At 38.2% G+C, this 21020-nt stretch overlaps 2 protein-coding genes across 9 annotated transcripts in view; one reads left to right on the top strand and one right to left on the bottom strand.

The window, feature by feature from the left end:
• MED12L (mediator complex subunit 12L) overlaps positions 1–21020 on the top strand; it is a 323177-nt gene that overhangs the window by 246558 nt on the left and 55599 nt on the right. For 6 of the 7 annotated variants that reach the window (XR_012014723.1, XM_072792270.1, XM_072792275.1 and 3 more), the window contains 13 exons: positions 69–187; positions 839–982; positions 2442–2605; positions 5656–5787; positions 8816–9043; positions 9921–10062; positions 11677–11797; positions 12160–12261; positions 12993–13106; positions 16396–16595; positions 19547–19735; positions 20551–20625; positions 20745–20935. Coding sequence is in view for 6 of the 7 variants with exons in the window: in XM_072792270.1 (XP_072648371.1) it covers positions 69–187; positions 839–982; positions 2442–2605; positions 5656–5787; positions 8816–9043; positions 9921–10062; positions 11677–11797; positions 12160–12261; positions 12993–13106; positions 16396–16595; positions 19547–19735; positions 20551–20625; positions 20745–20935 (1921 nt within the window). In the remaining variant the exon portion in view is untranslated. The remainder of the gene's footprint in view (positions 1–68; positions 188–838; positions 983–2441; positions 2606–5655; positions 5788–8815; positions 9044–9920; positions 10063–11676; positions 11798–12159; positions 12262–12992; positions 13107–16395; positions 16596–19546; positions 19736–20550; positions 20626–20744; positions 20936–21020) is intronic. The other variant, XM_072792271.1, reaches the window with a different exon arrangement.
• P2RY12 (purinergic receptor P2Y12) overlaps positions 1–21020 on the bottom strand; it is a 45933-nt gene that overhangs the window by 17233 nt on the left and 7680 nt on the right. The gene's annotated exons all lie outside the window — the stretch shown is intronic.

Genomic DNA, 21020 nt, shown 5'->3' with positions numbered 1-21020 from the left:
GAAAGTATCCACTGAAAAAGTCAAGAGCTTCTATTAAATGGAAAGTAATGTATCTACTGTATGTCTAGTTGGAGACGAAGGACAAAAAGCCAGGAAGAACAAACAGGAAGCATTTCCAACACTGGAGACTGTGTTCACAAAACTTCAGCTCCTTTCATATTTTGATCAGCATCAAGTGACATCTCAGGTAGCTGCTTAAAGCTGTGTGTTATGCATTTGGGATATTCATAGTTACGTAAAAATTTCTTTCATAAAGTATATGTGTTTGGCCTTATTTTGTTTTATAGAAACGGTTTTAAAACATGTTTGGAGTCCTCTCAAGCTATTGAGTTAGTTCACTTTAAGTGTCAGGTTGTCTTCTTCAGAGAAACTAATTTTACTTAAAAATATTTTTGCTCTATGATAATAGATCAATAATGTATCAAATATTCCCTAATGCAATACTTCTGTTAATACATTTTGGTCTTACATTGCTATGGATAAGGGAGAAATCTGTTGATGACTAAAATAAAATACTATCTAAGTGAGGAAAAAAAACCCCAGATCTGTGTTGTTTTACAAGTCCATTGATAATGAGATGTTATCTGAAAATTACTTAGCATTTGTAGTTCTACCTTTAGGATAGTTGGGTTAAGATCTTAATGACAACTTGGCTTATTTCTTTAAATTATAGTTGCATTAAGGAAGTTGTCGGATTTGTACCTACTTTTCGTTTGTGGAAATATGTTTTAACTTTCTTCCAAGTAGAATATGTAAATTCAAATTTCTTGCTTAAAAAAATAAGTTTGAATATTGATCTTATAATTATGTTCACTTTTGTTTGTTTTTCGTTGCCCAGATCTCCAACAATGTGCTGGAACAAATCACAAGCTTTGCTTCAGGAACATCCTATCATCTCCCTTTGGCTCACCATATTCAGCTTATCTTTGATCTAATGGAGCCAGCGCTGAACATCAATGGACTAATTGACTTCGCAATACAGGTATCAGAGAGACCCTGTATCCTCTCATTTTTTAGAAAAGCAAACCTATTAGGCATCAGACAATTTAAAACGAGCAGCCCAGTGCATTTTTGCAAAATTGAGACATTCTGAATCAACAGTATTTGGCTAGTATTTTAATTGCAGCTGTTTTCATGATTTTCAATTAAGTAATTACAATTGGTACTAAATATATATATAACAGACATTTTAAAATGTGAGGTTTTCTTTCTTTTTTTCTTAAAAAAAAGATTGATTGATTGATTGATGATAGAGAGAGAGAGAGGCAGAGACACAGGCAGAGGGAGAAGCAGGCTCCATGCCGGAAGCCTGACGTGGGACTCCATCCCAGGACTCCAGGATCGCGCCTTGGGCCAAAGGCAAGCGCTAAACCCCTGAGCCACCCAGGGATCCCCAAAATGTGAGGTTTTCATCTTTTGTTGTTTTCCTTAGGGAAAGGTGAAAGTTTATGGACGCCCAGGTGGCTCAGTGGTTGAATGCCTGCCTTTGGCTCAGATCGTGATCCTGGAGTTCTGAGATCGAATCGCATATCGGGCTCCCTGCAGGGAGCCTGTTTCTCCCTCTGCCTTCGTTTCTGACTCTCTTTCTATGTCTCTCATAAATAAATAAATAAAAGCTGTAAAAAAAAAAAGAAAAGGAAAGGTGAAAGTTTATGTACTATTTATTGTAGAGTGTATTTTAGTTTAAGAGCAAACAAAAAACCTCTATAATTTGATTTGTCCCATTAAATTTCTTGAACAAATCCTTGAGTTTATTTATTATCTTGTTTTTAGTGAATAGAAACAAAACTTGTTTTCTATTGCTTATTGGAACTGTTTTGTTAACCACAAGAAAATAATGATAAGTAACTTCTGTTTCCTTAAAAAGAAGAGAAAAGAGAAGAAAAAGTGAGAGGTGTGATGTTCTCTGAAATGATCTGGTCTAGAACTTTGAGCTGCCATCAAGTCTTAGTAGCTGTTTCAATGTTGGATACTTCCTGATTGTATGTCCACAATGTCTAGGCAGAAGAAAAACTGTAGCATTTGGTAAAAGAACAATAAGGGCAGCCCAGGTGGCTCAGTGGTTTAGCGCCTGCCTTCCACCCAGGGCCTGATCCTGGAGACCCAGGATCGAGTCCCACGTCAGGCTCCTTGCATGGAATGGAGCCTGCTTCTCCCTCTGCCTGTGTCTCTGCCTCTCTCTCTCTCTCTCTCTCTGTGTCTCTCATGAATAAATAAATAAAATCTTTTTTAAAAAATGGATTAACAATAAAAGCCAGTTTGATTCTCTGGGGATTATTTTCTCACTCTGTAGTTGTGTGTGCACATGGTCCTGGGACAGGATAATAAGTGAGATAAGACGGTATTAGAATGACTCAATATGTCCATGATTTGTGAAATTAAATGTTTTTCCTATTCATTTTGGCAGCTACATTTTTATTCATTCTCTTCTCCCATTGTAGCTGCTAAACGAACTGAGTGTTGTGGAGGCCGAACTGCTCCTGAAATCCTCCAGCCTGGCGGGAAGTTACACAACGGGACTGTGTGTGTGCATCGTGGCTGTTCTCAGACGATACCACAGTTGTCTCATCCTGAATCCTGATCAGACAGCCCAGGTGTTTGAAGGGTCGGTATATAGAATATTGTTACTGTTTCTCGCATGATTGTCTTCTGTGTATAATTTGTGATCAAATATCCTAGTGGTTTTATGAGGGAAAATAGTACAGGTGTTTGTTTCAACTTAAAAGATAGAGTTAAAGACCACTTTGGCGGGATCCCTGGGTGGCTCAGTGGTTTAGGGCCGCCTTTAGCCCAGGGTGTGATCCTGGAGACCCAGGATTGAGTCCCACGTTGGGGTCCCTGCATGGAGCCTGCTTCTCCCTCTGCCTGCATCTCTGCCCTCCCCCACTCCCCGTCTCATGAATAAATAAATAAAATCTTGAAAAAAAAAAAAAAGGACCACTTTGGTTAGAAAATGTTTATCACAGGAGTCGTAAGCATGAGAAGTATGTTCTCGTAATCGAGTATGATTCTTTCCTGCCTCCTTTTCCTGCCCCTCATTTCCTTGAGGAGAAGCCAGTCCCTCGCAGCACTGCATCGTTTGCTTCCCCAAATGAAGCATGACTTACTGTGAACGATGACTACGTGGCGGCTGCTCTGTTGATGTAATTTCAGTTTATTGTCAAGAGCAAATGAGCTTTGCACGCATTATTTTCTCTATTTCCTTCTTCTATTTCATTTCTTTCAGAAACTAAATACAACTTGACAAATGTTAATTCAGAACAAATGACTTTTTTTGCTTCTTAGTCTGTTTTTTTCGTTTGTTTTGAACTGTAGGGTGAAGTTTTCTTTACTGTCACATGAATTGGACCAAGCCCCCATATCATCATCATCCCCATTAGAAGCTGAGGTTACAGGGATGAGAGAAATGTAGAGACAAAACACCTGTAGGGAGCCGCCGCCTTTTTGTCTACTGCAGACTCCTTGCTCTAGGACTTCATATATATTAAAAACAACAACAACAAAACACTTTCTTTTTCTTTTTCTGCCTTTTTTCTTCCTGGACTTAAAAGAAGCATGGGGTTCTTTAGTTCCACGGTACTTTTTATTTATTTATTTATTTGGTACTCTTGCCCATGCAGTCAATTGATAATCTATCCTAGACTGCCATCCATTTAACAGAAGCCTTTTGGGGAAAAAGAAAATGCTGCAGCAGTTAATAGTACATGCTCACTATCAAATGAATTCTCAGACATCTCAGATATTTTTAAAAGTTTCAAAATAAACATTTTAGAATTATATGGCCGCCTAATAGCCCTCAGCTACCCTATAAAATTGAATGATTAGTACCATTTACAAATTGAGAAACTGAGACTCGGGCCTTTTAAAGGAAGTGTTTGGTGAAGTGATGTACTTAACATCACATGGCTGGTAAATCTCCCAGATTGCTAAAAGTCATTCTAAGTAAGAGCGCATTCATGCCCCTTGATTTATAGTATGCTTTTAAAACTAAAACTATAAACTAATGGAAACCCATTAGTTAGTCACGAAATGAATATTATTACAGGTTTTGGCAAATTTTATTTTTGTTACTTTGAAATTTACTTGGACATTTTCAATGTCACGTTATCTATTCAATGTTCATGAAATCATATTTGATAATATATTTTTGTTTTATTATTCATACTAAGGATAAATGTTTTCCCTAAAGCTCTTTCCTGATATGCATATACTGGATCTCAATGTTTTTCTTATTGCTAACAAGTGAAGAAAATCAAGGAAACACTGACTACTATACTATGGATGCCTTCCAGACTCTCATTAAATGTTTGTTTACTTTTATCACAGTCAAATTTCTTGCTTTTTGGAAGATGTCTGGATTTTTTGTTAGTATAGTTAACAGATCGAATCCTCTCCTTAATTACAAGAGACTTTAGTTGTAACTGACAGCTGTTATCAGTTGTCTGGTGGCTCTGTCTGCCGTTACCGGTTCACAGGGTTTGGGATGTGACATTGTCATTTCTTTCCAGTTTCCTGGGTTCCACCTCTGTCTGGCATTTGTGATTGTTGTCAAGGCCTTCCGGGCCTTGACAGCCTAGGGCTCTCTCTGGCTTCTGCATCCACTGAATAGTCCAGAGAGCTGTGGGTTGGAAGTCTGGAGACCTCAGCTCTCCTCTTGGATGTGCTATGAACTTGCTTTTTGCCTTTGGGCAAGTTACTTCGCCTGTCTGAGCCTCAGCGCCTTCTTTATTAAACAAGGAAGGTGAATCAGATGATTTCAAAAGCCCTAAATGCTTTAATAATCTGAGTCATCGATTACTCTGGTGGTATTACTGAGCCCTATAACAGAATACAAGATAGTAATAGTGGAGTCAGGCTTACAAATACGCGGATGGGCCACTAGTGTTTCCTGGTGTGTTATATGAAGTTTTGTGTGGAAAAATTAAAACCCTTTCCTTTAGTGACATTCTCTAAAAGGCTTTCAACAAATAAATGCCATTACTATTCCATCTCTGTACCCTTTTCCCCATGCCAGAAGGATGGTCCCTTTGGGCATAGTAATGGTACTAATTTGTTGAAAGCCTTCTAGAGAATGTCACTAAAAGGAAAGGGTTTTAATTTTTTCCATAAGGTGAGGTAAAATTTGTTTCTAGTTTGGATAAACCAGGAGAATGTAACCTCAAGTCACGAGTTCCTCGAGTTTTTGTCAGAACCAGCTCACGGTCCTGAAAATGAATTTCGCAGATTTACTGATTTAGAGACTTTTTCTTTCTCAAAGGAGTGGACTTAAGAATCTTTGCAAAGAGCCTGAATTTATGAATGTTTACTGAAGAGAGATTCTCTGCTATAACTTTTTTCTTGTGTTCTAGTCACAGCAACTTAACTGATGGATTCTTCCATACATACCTTCTCCCTGGAGAAATTTCTTTCATTTCTTATTGTTAGTGGTATTTCCGAAATCTTTTTTAAAATCTATTATTTCAGAATCCTAGCAGAAAAACGATATTTTGTGCAATCATTTATTGCTATAATCATCATTATCAAAAACCTGATACCTTTTTTCTTACCCAAGTAACAAACACATGGACGTATTCTCACTCTGAAAGAGTCAAACAGTAACATTTGTATTAGCAAAATATGTATGTGTCTGATTTCTTCATTTATTTTTCTCCTCAGGTTGTGTGGTGTGGTAAAGCATGTTGTGAACCCCTCAGAATGTTCCTCTCCCGAGAGATGCATCTTAGCCTACCTCTATGATCTCTATGTGTCATGTAGCCACCTCAGAAGTAAATTTGGAGACCTCTTCAGGTGGGTAGAAGAAAATCAACAGGAATAGGATCATGCCTGTATTTGGTAGTAACCCACCCAACATTGTCATCCTTTTTAATAATGAAAATTAATCATGATCACATCTGCCAGAGTTCATACTGAATTATCTTTCATTGTTCCTTTAATCTCCTATTACTAAATATTTATGCACATTTAGCTATGATTGCAATTCTGAGATACACTTGAGGAACTTTCTGCCTTTTGCACTTGGGTAGTACCTCACTTGGAATGTGGTTTCCCTGCTGTTTGCATCCTTACTTTCTCACCACCTTTGCTTCTCTGCTTCCTTGACCATCCTATTTCAGAGGGTGTCCCTGAGTGGGTGTCGTTCTCTGCATGTTAGCGCTTGCTCTACCCCCACAAGTAGTCAGGAGCTGGAAAGCGCATATTTATTGAATGTTATTTTGAGGAAATTTTGATTATTAATTGTAGGCGGTGGTAGGAAGGGGTACGCTAATAGCTGCAAAGTACATTTGTCATCTAGAAAGAAGTAAGGAAAGAACTATCAGTTACGGGTATTTGTAAATTCTATGAGCTTTGTCTTCTATGAGGTTTGTGTCGCGTGTGACTGCTAGTCCTTGCTTTGTTACCACCACCGTCCCTCCATCCCTTGGTTGGACTATTGCAGAGTCCTACCTGGTTTCTCTGCTTGTAGCCTGACTTCCGTAGCATATTGTCGGCATATCTACTCAAGTCATCGTTTTAAAACAAGAATACCTTGACGTTTTCTAGTGGCTTCTTCTCTACACAGAATAAAATTCAGAGTCCTAACCTAGCCTTCAGGATCCACTGAATCCAGTCTCCACTTCTCTCTCTTCCCCTTTGTTTACTCCACTCTGACCACATCTACCTCCTTCCTGGTCTTCACATGCTGTAAGCACACTCCCATCTTGGGGCTTTTGTACTGGCTGCTACCCCGCTGGTGATCTTTGCCCTCTCTCACTTACATGTCCATGCACACAGTGCATTCACGGGCATGTACCTCTACCTCCCTGCCCACCTGTTTTAAATAGCATCCTCTTCCCCCTACTCTCTGTCATTCCCTGAACCTTAATACTTACTACCCCTGGGTGAATTACATGTGGATTTATGGTCTAGCTTCCTCCTAGAATGTAAACTTTGTGAAAGGAGGAACTTTGCTTTGCTTTACTTTACTGCCATATCCTGTACCTTGAAGAGCATTTGGCTTCTAGCAAAAACCTGCTAAATGAAAGATAAATCCAAAAGAAAAAGCCAGGATATCTTTAATGGTATCGAAAGGGGAAAAAAATGGGAGGGTAGGTCATCATGAAATGCCTAGATTTCCAAATAATCTTCTGTAAAACATTTGAGTGGGTCTTAGGAAACCTCTTTTTGCAAAATGATGCAATAAGCATAGTACCCTACATCCTTACTTTACAAACAGCTTCATTTTCAGTTTATGGTTTTCACAGCGCTTTCTCATACATGATTTGGTTCTTGCAATACCCGAAGAGTGAACTTCCCAAGAAAGTCCCGGTAGCCTGTTTGACCCCTAGTGCTCCCGTAGGGTAGTGCAAATTGTAACCTAAGTGAATGTGAGTAAGGTACCCTGGGTGTATGGGGGTTTAGGAGACCAACAGGGAGCTGAGGGTCAGCACAGTGTCGCATCACAGGGAGTGGCTCTGACTTAACGTTTCCTCAGTTAAAGATCCAGTAAACCAGTGTGGCTCTCAGGAAGCCCTGAGGTCAGGCATTATTTGTGGATTGGGACTAAGAAGAATGGCCAAATAAAAGCTAGCTGCTCAGGAGAATCCTATCAGTGTGCTAATTAAACAGTTTGAATAATTAGATCTCAAGGAGCATCTGTAACGTTGTGCAAGAGGATTACGTGGGGAAATAGAGCAGGGGTCACATCTTGCACTGTGTACCCAGGGCTGCACACAGTTCTTTCCATCAAGATCTTTTTTAAGCCTCCCCTGCAGTCGCAGGAAGTAGAAATGACTGTTCCCATCAACAAGTGACTATTTCTCATCGTAAGAATGATGATTAATGAATAATGGAGCTTAGATTCATATATAAGTCCTCCTGGCCTCAAAGTGTGTGTTGCTTTTATTACTCTGCCAGGTTTTTCAGGTACAGGCAATCTCAGAAGGAAAATGTCTGAGTTGTTGCCTTTGTTTCATATATGTCTGCAACAGAGAGGGGTAAGAATTTGAGAGTGACCTAGAAAGCAGCTAATGTTTTAATAAAGCTCAGAAGCGCATCTGGAAAGAGTGTAATAAATGGAACAGGAAGCCTAGAAATGAAGCGTAAGGAGACTTCACCATAAGCCACAGAATTCAGAAAAATTATGCATCGTAGGCTGGAGGTGTCAGAGTCAACTGGAGAGAAGTCTCCAGACTGAAAGAAAAGTGAGGGCACTTTTGTGAAATTGGGAAAGTCAAGTAGACTTCTGGTTTCTGAGAGACATAGATTGGTAGAAATAGGGAGGAAAACCGACAGTGCTTTACTATTTGCTGAAGTCTGATTCATTAAAATGACACTCAGGGTGTGGGGAGGTGGAGAGAACCAGCAAAGAGCAAAGTTTGTTTTTGTTTCATTTTTAATGAGAAAGTGAAATGAATTAAGAACTATTGCTGAAGGAGAATGAGTGAAAAGTCAAGTAGAAAATGGGGCAAGAGTTAGGGCAGAAAAAAGGGGGAGATGTTTAAAAGCCCTGGGGACTGACACGCTCATCATTTTGAATGAGTCATACTGCAGATTGCGAGCTGGCCTCCTTCGGGGACCGTCGACACCGTTTCATAGAAGTCTGCTGAGAAAGAGAGCAGAGAGGGCCAGAACTGCTGTGGGGTGGTGGGTGGCTTTGGTCCTGTCTGCCAGACCTGAATTGCCCCGAACATTAAGTTGGCCTGAAAACCTCCTAAGGGGGGGGGACTCTTCTCTCGGGATGCATTACAGTTGCTGCCATTGAGTCTGCCCTTAAATGAAATTGCTTTCCAGTTATTCTAGTTTTGTTTTGTTTTAACTCTTCTCCTTGTAACCTCAGTAGTGCCTGTTCAAAAGTTAAGCAAACCATATATAATAATGTGATGCCTGCAAATTCTAACTTGAGATGGGATCCGGACTTCATGATGGATTTCATTGAGAATCCTTCAGCTCGTAGCATCAATTACTCAATGCTGGGCAAGATCCTCAGTGACAACGCGGCCAATCGCTACAGCTTCGTCTGTAACACGCTCATGAATGTATGTATGGGCCACCAGGATGCGGGAAGGTGAGCCGGCTTACCTGGAATTCACATCGAACAACCCACTCCCACTCGTTGCCTTGTCGTTGGCGATTGCCTGGGCTGACGTTTGGATGTTGTCTGCTTTTTGTCCTCCCCCCGCTCCCCAATTTATTCCAGAATTTCTTTCTGCTCTATATTGTGACTTCCTTTGCCTGACAGGCCATCCTGGCTGGATTGCTCTGGCATGAGATGCTTTTGTGCTTTTGATGTAAACTCTAGGTTACTGATCTATTCCTAAAAACGTATATAATACGTAATGTTTTTATTCAAGCACAAATAAAAAAGACTTAGATTGGGGGCATCTGGGTGGCTCAGTTGATTTGGCCTCTGACTTGATTTTGGCTCAGGTCATGGTTTCAGGTGCTGAGATCGAGCCCTGTGTTGGGTCGGGGCTCAGCATGGATCCTGCTTCTCTCCCTCCCTCTCTGCCTGCCCCTCCCCCTGCTCATGTTCAATCAATCAATAAAATTAAAAATGGAGGGTTTTGTTTTCTTTCTTTTTTTTTTTTTTTTTTTTTAAGAACACTCTCTTTTGGCCTACCTAAATTACATTGTGTCTGTAATTTTTTTTTTTTGATGCCTCTAAAAATGTAAATTTGTAAGTCAGGTTTGTTCTCAGAACAAAAATATGGTAATTGGCATCTGTACTGATTTTGCTCAACAAACTAAATATTAGAAAACCTTTGAAGCCAGTTACTTTTATCTTTGGTTCCAGGTTTCTACTTGGTTATTTAACAAGTGGGTATTTATTAAATCTTTGAATCTTAGAAATGAATGGCTTGTTTGATGGTAGTAAGGTATGTGTTCATTAAGTTCTATTTCTCTCTTGTTACTTTTTACTATTTTCTTTTTCTTCTTCCTAGGATCAACGACATTGCCAATTTCTCCTCAGAGCTGACAGCTTGCTGCACTGTTCTTAGTTCGGAATGGCTGGGAGTTCTGAAGGCTCTTTGTTGTTCTTCAAATCATGTGTGGGGGTTTAATGATGTGCTTTGCACTGTGGATGTAAGTTTTCTTTTTCATGTAAAAACTCATCTGTGCAATTAAATAGTTAGTAATTCTTTTTAATTGACTTAACCCTTACCTGAGATAGAAGATATTTTTCTTTTTCTGCCCAAAAGCAATAAACGAGATTGCAGTTGCCAAGGATTAAATAAAAGAAAAAAAAATTGAAATATATACAATAGCTTAATCTACAGCAGAGATGCCAAGCGTTTCCCTGTTTCTTAGCTGAGATTTCTTACATACAGTCTCTTCAGGGTTGTCCTTTCACACTGTTTACCAAGCGCCTCGGGCTCCTCATGGTAAAAGACATAATTTGCCTAAGGCAGTCTACGTTTTGCAGAGAACCAGTTTGGTTTTTAAAGATCAAGGTGCATTCTATGAATACAGGTTTTACTGTGTTGCCTCAGAATGTCCTGGCCCACATTCATTGGCATGTTCAGTCTTTTTAGTGATCGTGTCTGGAACTTGATAAAGAGACACCCAGGACACATCACTGATTTTCCTTTACGTATATCCATGATGTGTCTATTTCTTCAAACTCTGTCACGATTGTCTGTTTTTTCCTATCGCTTCTTGGGGTGATTGTGTTTTGTGTTAATGTGTCTTCTGTGTAGAAGATGTTTATGCATTTTAAAAACCACCTTCCAGTTAGAGGTTTACTTTCTAGTTCTGGTATCTCAGGATAGAGAATTCTACTGCATTCTCTTAGGTACCCAAAGTTTTATATATATATAAAAACTGATACCAGTGACCTGGTTTCCCAGTCAGGTGAGATCCCAGTTTTTATCTTTAACATCATTCCTTAACGTCTCGGTTGTTTTCTGTTCTACTTTCCCTTTGCTTCGCTCCTTCATCTGCAAAATCGGGATTCATAGTAGTGTGAGCCTCATGGTGGCGTGCTGTTAAATGAGGTGGTTTTTGTAAATCACTAACCACAGTTATTGGCATATAGTGCAACTTAATATGTAGGCTGCTGTTATGAGTATTTTTTTTTATTACTGTTCTCTTCCAGAGTCTTGTGAGGTCTGTATTGGTAGAGTTTTCGTTGGGAATGAATTAATTTTCCTTCTCTTCTTTTTTTCACATTTTTTCCCTTTCTCTTTCTCTCAAGGTTAGAGGTCAGTTGGAAATTTTTCGAGTTGTTAAAACTAATTCAATTACGCTATAGAATCATTAATAATTATCCTTGAAAAGAACTCTAAAACCTTAATGAGGCTTATTATTTATTTAGAGGAGCTACCATGTTTTTCCTTTGCTCCCTAATGATCTTACCCTTCAATGACAAATGATGCCATATTCTGCTAAGAAGTTTTATTTGCACTATGTCTTTTAGGAATTTCTTGATTTTTGTTTTTGTTTTGTTCGATTATACATACTCTAGAGAAAACTCAGTATCTCCTGTTAGGTTAGGAATTAGGTAATCCTCATTCTTTGTCTTACAAAGTAGAAATAGTCCTTACAGGATCATGAACCTGATGTATTCTCATTTCACTCTATTGGTTCATTTTGGGATTTTAGATCTTACTGGTATTGCCTACATTCACTTAGATATTAATCTTGGATGTTACTTGAAAGGGTGTTAGGTATTAAAACGTGTCAATGTTTTTCTTGAAGGTGAGTGACCTTTCATTCCATGATTCATTAGCTACTTTCATTGCTATTCTGATAGCACGACAGTGTTTCTCCCTGGAGGACGTCGTGCAGCACGTCGCGCTTCCTTCTCTCCTAGCAGCAGGTACGGCACATCCAGAATGGCCCTTGTGATTTGATGGTTGTCTGGGGGTGGTTTCTAGCTAGTACAACAATAAACATACTGTTTCAGGGTCCATGCATCAGCCAGTGGTGTGACGTTGAGGTAAAGGTCTGAGAATGGTCAGTGTAGTTCTATACAAAGTCAAATGGATCCCTATGGAAAAGGTGGTTTTTACGGAAGCACTCTGGTTTCTCGAAAAAGCAGAAAAAGCATAGTGTAGTTCCTTAACTTCTTAAAGTAAGGAGCATTTACATTTAAATTAGTCCAGATAAGTTAGCTTAATGGGAAACCTGAAGACCTATCCTTGAATAAATTAGAAAACTTGCTCTTAAAATCTTTCCTAGCTTGTGGAGATGCAGATGCTGAGCCTGGGGCGAGAATGACATGCCGACTCCTGCTTCATCTCTTCCGAGCTCCCCAGGCCTGCTTATTACCTCAAGCAACCGGTGAGCTGACAGCTGAAAAACCTCTGATTACGTTTTCATTTGGAGGTAGAGATTCTAAAATGACCAAGTAGGCTGTCCATTTTGTCATTTCCTTCCTGATTTGGGTTGAGCTTGCTTTTGCAGGTGAGGAAGGAATGCAGTAATGCCCCTGAGAGGGCCGTCAGCACCTTTGATTTATGCAATATCAGGATGTATTGAGAAACTCAAATCAGGAGTTAATAAACAATAAAAATACTTTTGCTCTTAGGCCGAGCCATGCTGGTGGGCAGCTTGATCCTCTCATCTACTATGTATGTTGGTTATGAACCACATCATAGCAGCTTAGGGCAGGGATGATTCATTTATTCTTTTACTAAGGTAAAAGGAAGACGGTAAGAGGTCTAGGAGTGTTAGTGGAGTGTGTTTCCAAAGGTCATTTCCATACAGGGGTATGTGTGTGTGTGTGTGTGTGTGTGTGTGAGAACCAACGTACGTAGATGAAAGTCCTTATTGTTTTGATCCGTCTCTCTAGGGAGCAAAGACATTGTTTTAATAATTAAAAAAGAGAATTTTAAGAAAGGAATACTGACAGCGTTTCTTAGTGAATCCTTGAAGCATCGATTAAAGCTAGCTGATGGCAGTTAAGGACACACAGTCTAAGAGTGAAAGACTCTGCTGATTGTAAATGGTTAGGAAAGATTGTTAGGGACGGTCATGAGACCATTCAAAGTTTGCTGTTGTTCTCCTCCTAGGCAAACCTTTCCCTGGAATAAGATCATCTTGTGATAGACACCTCTTAGCCGCTGCTCACAACAGCATTGAAGTGGGAGCCGTGTTTGCTGTTTTAAAAGCGATTATGATGCTTGGTAAGACTATCCTGGCACTAAACGTGGTTAATCACCAGAAACAGAGGAAAAATAATTTATATTCAGGATCAACTCTAATTCATATTATTAGCAACATGGTTTGGTTTGATTTGGTTTGGTTCTCCTGGCAAAATTAGTTGGCTTTCTCCAAGTACAAGATCAGTTGGACTTGAATTGTCTGCTCCTTACCTACAGTTCTCAGGGAATTTAAATATAATAGTTTTTATTTTTGGATGACATTTTAACTACAGGATATTTTGTTTGATATAATAGAGATCTCAGACCCACAGGTTGGTTTTATCTTTATTTGTTGGCATAGGTCACATTTTATGAAGGACACAGATGCCACGGTGATCTAACCAAAGGTTGAACTGTTTTATTATATATCAGGAGTAGAACACCAGAAAACCTGGATTTTAATCTTAATGTTTCTGCTCCTATTGTGACCCTGAACAAGTATATAAACTTCTACTTTAGCTTTTTCATAAATCAGGTAATAATTGCAATAATGTCAGTATTATTGGCAAATCAATGTTAGATATCAGGATTTTAAAAAGTTTAATCCATAATTTCCGAGATGTCCATCATACTCTTAATGGCATATCCATTCCTGGGGTAGCAGTACTGCATTTTCTGTTCATTTATAGTGTAATACTTTAAGACATTTTTATTCTATAAATTGTTCAGGATTTGAATGAGTAGTAAGTCTTAAGTCCACACTGCCTAATTCCAACTGTGGCAACCCTCTTTTGGCCTTGACTTAACAAAAGTCTTATGTTCTGAAGGAGCTCTCTTTGATTAGAACAGAAAGTAGATAGGCATCATTTTAGAGGAGTCCTAAAGAGCATTATAATTTGTACTCCTGTTTGAATGTTATTTGGTGATGATGAAACATAACAGGATTTCCATTTAAAAATTATTTTTAAAAGTTCACGTTAAAAAGAAAAGTTCACCTTAAGAGAATATATATATACATATACATATTTACGTATGGTTTGTAATTTTTTCAGTAGTTTAAAGGTTGGAGAAAACATAATTATATATGCATTATATATATCTCAAATGCCCTTGGAAATGCCTAAAATATTCTTGCAGTAATAGAGAAAGGGCCACGTGGAGGGCCGTGCCTCATTTCTGAGTTTAGGAGCTTATAGTATTAAACAAACAACATTAAATGCTCTTTTCAGTAAGTAAAATTTCTCTCCTCTGATCATGTTTGAAAAGAAAATGGCTGGTCAGTCTACTTAAATAAATGTAGGGACCATGAAGTTAGGGACTTGCTTTTTATTTTATTTTTTTTTTCAAACTGTGGTATCTCTAATGCCCATCAGAGAAACTAGACAGGTTTTGAAATAGTAGCTTTTCAACAAGCTAATGTTTGGAGTGCGACTGCAGAGGGGATAGACACTGAATGGCAGAAAGCACGATGAGGGCCGTCGAGGCCCTTGCCCCTTCATTTGGAGGACTGGTCCAGTTTTAACTAAAATTTGCCAACCTCTTTAAGGAGTCACAGAATTGTATTTTAATATCCATGTGTAATAACCTTTCATCTTTGATTGGCTTTCCTTGACTTTTTTTTTTTTTTTTTTTTTTTTTTTTTTAATTCATCTCAGTTCTTGTTAGATTGAGAATGTTAGGTCTGAGAAGTCACGATCAGGTCATTGGATGTCAGTAGAGCCTTGGACTAGGTAGTCACAGAACACTTCTCTATTCTGTTACTTGCACAGTTATAGAAGTTTCTGGCACAGTCTCCTATACCTTCTCTGTCATCCTAACATCTATACTAAATGAGAATCTGAATGAGGATTTCCTAGGCAGAGGGGTTTGTTTCTCTGATTTTGTTTTTACAGAAGTTTTAATTTCTCTACTTCACCCTGTCCTTACCAGTGTTCTCTCAACTCATGTCCACCAGGATCTATTTTGAATTTGGGAGATAAAACTGTTATATAGGAGTCGGTTTTTAATTTATGCAGTAGTTTAACATAAGGTGTAGATATAGTTGAATGAGTAGTACTATGTATCCCCAAAATTGGGGAAAGCGTGCTAAATTTTGGGATGTATCTTTCAGCTCCCAGCGAGCTCTGTTGAATTAAATAAACTCGTGGGTGAAAAATTGGTACTTTTTCTATTGTGCATTTTAATGAGGAACGTTTGATAATATATAATAAGATATTGATACTTGAAAAGTATTTTCCCCCCCTCCTCTTACGATTTTATAAATAAGTATTCACTAAGCCATTATGATTTTTTAAATTTTTCAGCAGAGTCAAAACTTTTTCTTGGTTGACCTGTGGGTTTTATAAGGCTTTTTGCACTGAGCTGGGCTTGATTTTACTCCTAGTGGGCAGTGAGTGGGCCTTATCTAAAGTCATTTGTTGGTTCCGGGAAATTTTCTCGTTCAAGATTTACAATCCTTGGGTAAACAGGCAAAAGTTGAGAGGCTCTGTTGTCATTTGGCAGTCGTTATTACCAAATTATATTCTCTCCCTTTTAAAATATGACAGTGATTTTGTCTTTCACAGCTAGAGGAGATTTCTTATTTCCAGCTGTTCAGATGTTCCACTCCATTTTGTCCCCAAACACTTGGTTATGAGGGAAGCCCTCTCCTTAGTTTCATGTGACTCAGTATAGGAGAGGTTGATGTGCTGAGGTTCTCTAATTTGGATGTTTACAGAGAGGAAAGTGAGAGGCTTGGGTTATTCAACGAGTGCCCTATGTTTAGGGCTTCCTTAGTATGCATTGCCCTTTTCCATTCCCAGGGATATAATCTCTCTTGTCAAGAAGTTGATAGTAAGGTGGGCTAAGGCAAAACTTTTCTCTTGACCTATGGATAGAAAATAAGTCATTGTAAGAGAAGAAATGGAAAAGGGACACCTAGAAGGGTGAGTAACCCATTTTTTCCTTGTCTATAAGTCAAATGAATTTGAATATTGAATACATGTGTGCTTGAAATATTGGTGGAATCAGTGTTCTCTAATTATGAAGAATGATTCCTAATGGCCTTTCTAAGTTGAGTGAACACGTACTTGATTCTGTAAACAAAATAAGGGATACGTCTTGAATATGCTTTTTTGCCATGTCCAGTGAAACTTCTCTGGGTTCTTGCATTTGTTCTCTAGATCCCCCCCCCCCTCTCTCTTTTTTCTCTCTCTCTCACTGAACAACGGGCTGTGCCATAATGATGCCGTTCACATATTTTAAATCCCCGAAGGCTTGCTTCATTTACTTCTCAAGGATTTGGCAATATTTTGAACTTCTGTGATTTTGCTTTTGTGGTTCTATTATTTAGGAGATGCCAAAATTGGCAATAACAATGTCAGCTCTTTAAAGAATGATGACTTCACCATGAGGGGTTTACGACGTGATGGGAATGCGGATGATATCTGGACTGCCTCACAAAATTCAAAATCGTGTGGGAAAAGCATTTCCATAGAAACTGCCAATTTAAGAGAATATGCTAGATATGTACTGAGGACGATCTGTCAACAGGTATTTTTCAGATTTAATTTGCCTTTAACTTTGAATATATAATTGTTCTTGGGAGAGAAATGCTCAGTGTTATTGGAAACTTGCATATGGGGGGATCCTTTCTGCTAACTTTATTTGGAAATCAAATTTGTTGAAAAGTTGCAATAATATTGAAGAACTCTAGGATATATGCTCTTTATGCAGATTCACCAGTTTTTTACATTTTGTCACATTGCTTTATGATTCTATTTGTGTGTGAATGTGGATGCATATACTTTTTAATTTTTTGCTGAAGCTTTTGAGAGTAGATGGCATGCATTATTAATCTTTACTTTTTAATTCTTTAGTGTTTACTTATTAAATAATCAAATGCAGTATGGTTATGTTAAAAAAATCAAGAAATTGGGGAACCCTGGGTGGCTCAGTGGTTTAGCACCTGCCTTTGGCCCAGGGCGTGATCCTGGAGTCCCAGGATTGAGTCCCATGTCAGGCTCCCTGCATGGAGCCTGCTTCTCCCTCTGCCTGTGTCTCTGCCTGCCTCTCTCATTCTCTCTCTCTCTCTCTCTATCTCTATCTCTCATCAATAAATAAAAACCTTTAAGAAATATCAAGACATTTACTGTGGTACAGTAATTTTTTCTCACCTACAGGCCATATTCAGTTTTGTCAGTTGTCCCAATAATGTTGAATTTGTCTGAAATTTCCCTTAGATTAGCTTCAGATTACACATTCTTGGCCAAGATGCTACAGAACTAATACTGTGTTCTTATAGGGCAGTCATGCCTAAAGACACATGGTGTCCATTTGTACCTCACTGGCACCGATCATTTTGATCAAGGTGCCTCCATTGTATGGTTTCAAGATTGCACTGAAATAGTTACCATTTTTATTCCTTGCAATCAGTAAATAGTCTTCGGGGAGACATTTTGAGATAATGCAGATATCCTGCTCCTCATCAAACTCCACCACCCATATGGCATTCATTTTGATTCTTGTCTAAATTAATCTTTATATGAGGGTTCCAAAATGGGGATTGTTTTTGCCCCCAACTCCTTTAGAGTTAATGATTTGCATTCTATTCTAAGAAAAGCCTACCCTTATTTTTTCCCCCTTATTCTTAGTTATTTGTTTTCCATATGGATTATAATATACTGTCCTTAGTTATTTTCATGTTCAAATTATCTCAGACTTGTCCAGTGGGAACCTTGTCACCTGGCTTTTAAGTTGTTTTGACATGTGCGCCCCCCCCCGCCCCGCCCATAGTTTTGTAGTTTCTTTCTTCCTAACCTACCTGTACTTTCCCTATTCCAAATCTGGAATTACTCATTCCTCCAAGGAATTCTGGTTCTAGTTAGTAGAGGATGGTACTTCGACACCAAGATGTGGGCATTATGGTGCTCAGTACCGTAGAGTTAGGAAAAAAATATATCTATATACATATAAGTGTGTGTGTGTGTGTATTCATGAGTTCATACTGATATGTCCACTTCTAATAACTCTACTTAGTTCTTCTTTGCATTCTCCCCTTCCTTATTAATAATGTCTTCCACAGCAAGAACTCTGGCTCCCAGTAACATCAACCATTTACTCATTTACTTAATTCTGCACTATACCTGAAATAGTTTTCAGAATTGCTACATTTATACCATTAGGAAAAAATGACAAAGAGTTGAAGATTTGCTTATAGTTCTTTTTTTCCCTAAAGGTTTACAGTATTGTGTTAAAAAGGTTTTTGAGCTTTCTCCTATAAAATGGATGTTATTCATTTGAAATAGAATTGGTTTCATTTGTTTCTGTTTGCATTCAGTTTAGATCCCCCTTTTCCTCCTCCTCACCTCAGCTCTGCTTTAGACTAGCATGTTTCTACAAGTCAACTGCACATAAAGGTGTACTCAGAGATGTGTCCTCTGTCCCTTGTCTTTTCCATCCTGTGTTTTATCTGCCTTTGGTGATCAGTTTTATTACTTTTGGATTTATCTTCCTTTTTTCCTTTTAGTTTCTCTTTTCTTATAAAAGAAAGAAAACATGCCATACCATACAGGCTGTTTTCCATTTTGATGGAGACATTATGTTAACAGGGTCATGTTTTTATTAGAGCATATTGTAATCATAGTAAAAGTTCACTAAATAGTCATATAGATAATGAGAGGCAGTGTGCATTGGTTTCCAACCAGTATCATCAAGGGTCAAACAATTTTAATGCCTGAAAAATATTACTGATGTATGAGTCCCACCGTCAGATATGTATTTCATGGGGCCTGGGCATTTGATTTTTAGCAAGCTCCCCAGATGACTTTAGTAGATACTCAGCATTGGGCTACTGCTGTTTAAGAAACGGGCCTCTTCTGAAACAGTTCTGGGTTCAAACTGGGCTCTGTTGATGATTTCTTCCTTCTACAGTACACATGTTTGCCTTTGAAACAATGATAAAGAAAGGGTGATGGGGTTTAAATTGGTAGAAATTTTGGTATACTCCTTGACCCAGCAATTAATTGTACTTTTATGAAATTATCCTAAGAAATTTATTGTATAGAAAGTAGATGTGCACACATTTATAATAAGAGCATTTATAATAATATAAAAAATGAAGACAGTTTTCTAAATATTTTACTCTGTTCTTTCTATTCAGTGGAATATTATATGTGTGACATGAAAACAAAGACCTCTTATAACAAAGAATCATTACCATTATACAACAATATTTTCTTTACTATCTTTAGCTTTCTTTTCTTTCCCTTTTTGGCATACTGGCTTTCCAAACGTTTTTAAACCACTTTGTATTTTTAGCAAACCAAAATACCAGAAATTTTGTTTTTCAGACTTTTCCCACCTACTTTTCTCATGTAATTGTTTTTTAATTGGAAGATTTTTGTCTGCTTTATATTCCATTGTACACCATGATTTAGTGCACAACACGGGTCACCTATAGAAAGTCTCTGCCTGTCAATCTAACTGCCGATTTTTTTCTTTAGGAATGGGTAGGAGAGCATTGCTTAAAAGAACCGGAAAGATTATGCACAGACAAAGAGCTTATATTGGACCCTGTGCTTTCAAATATGCAAGCACAGAAATTACTGCAGCTTATCTGTTATCCTCATGGTATAAAAGAATGTACGGAGGGCGACAACCTGCAAAGACAGCATATTAAGCGTATTCTTCAGGTGAGTGATTAGAGTCTGAAGATTCTGTTCCTGTCATGGAACACTTTTTTTTTTTTTTTTTACCCCCTCTGTGCTAATTAAGTCTTGACTTCAATTCTGACTTTTATTCTCCTAATTTTCTTTTCTGTGTAATTGCTGCATTCATTGATAGGTAAATATAGATACTGCAAATGCTACACTAACGTAGTATAAATGTAGATGTTTTAAGTCTATTATATTTAGATGAGACTTAAGCTTTCTGGAGGGATAGTCTTAAATGTATTATTCAAAAAGTACTGAAGTTATTTTGGAATGGGATTGATTAGATACATAGGTTTTGAGAGAAGAAATCCTTGTATTATTTCCAGTGCCTGGCTGAGTAAGTGCATTATTTTATTTTATTTATATATTTAAAAAATATTTATTATTTTGAGAGAGAGCGAGAATGACCGAGTGAGCAATTGAGAGAGAAAACAGAAGCAGAGGAAGGGGTAATGGGAGAGGGAGAAGCAAGCTCCCCACTGAGTAGAGAGCCCAACATAGGACTCAATCCCAGGACCCCTAGGATCATGACCTGAGCTGAAGGCAGACACTTAACCAACTGAGCCACACAGGCACGATAGATGTGCATCATTTTAATGTGTTTTTGTTTTTACTTTTTTTACATCTACAATAAATGTATGTGATAGACCTGGAAGCCTTTTTGATCTCTACAAATTCCTTTAATCTGCACGATTATTCTCTTCTTTCTTGAGAGAGGGAATACTGCAAGGATTTAATATATTTATTAAAGACCCATTAAGTATCCTTAATGTGAATTCTTTCCATTTCCCCAGAACCTTGAGCAGTGGACACTAAGGCAGTCCTGGCTAGAACTCCAGTTAATGATCAAACAGTGCTTGAAGGACCCTGTGAGTATATATTGGAAGCATGTGTTATGTATGCAAAATTTTGTGAACTGCATGATCACGTTGATGTTTGAAGATGAAGTAAAACGTATGCATGCTAGTTTTCTTATGTGTAACTCCAGGGCTCTGGTTCAGTGGCTGAAATGAACAACTTACTGGACAATATTGCCAAGGCAACAATAGAGGTATTCCAGCAATCTGCTGACTTGAACAATAATTCTTCTAATTCTGGAATGGGCCTCTTCAACCCAAATGGCATTGGAAGTACTGATACAAGTAGCACGAGGCAGAATGGAATAAAGACATTTCTAAGGTATTTTTTTTCCTGCAGTTTGATTGTGTTGTCATTACTTTTTCACATGTAATGGCATATTTTTATTTGCACGATGCAGTTAATT

The sequence above is a fragment of the Canis lupus genome, chromosome 22, assembly GCF_048164855.1.
Source record: "Canis lupus baileyi chromosome 22, mCanLup2.hap1, whole genome shotgun sequence".
Taxonomy (NCBI): Eukaryota; Metazoa; Chordata; class Mammalia; order Carnivora; family Canidae; genus Canis; species Canis lupus.
Note: the sequence above shows the minus strand (reverse complement) of the source record. Positions and strands in the feature narration are given on the sequence as shown.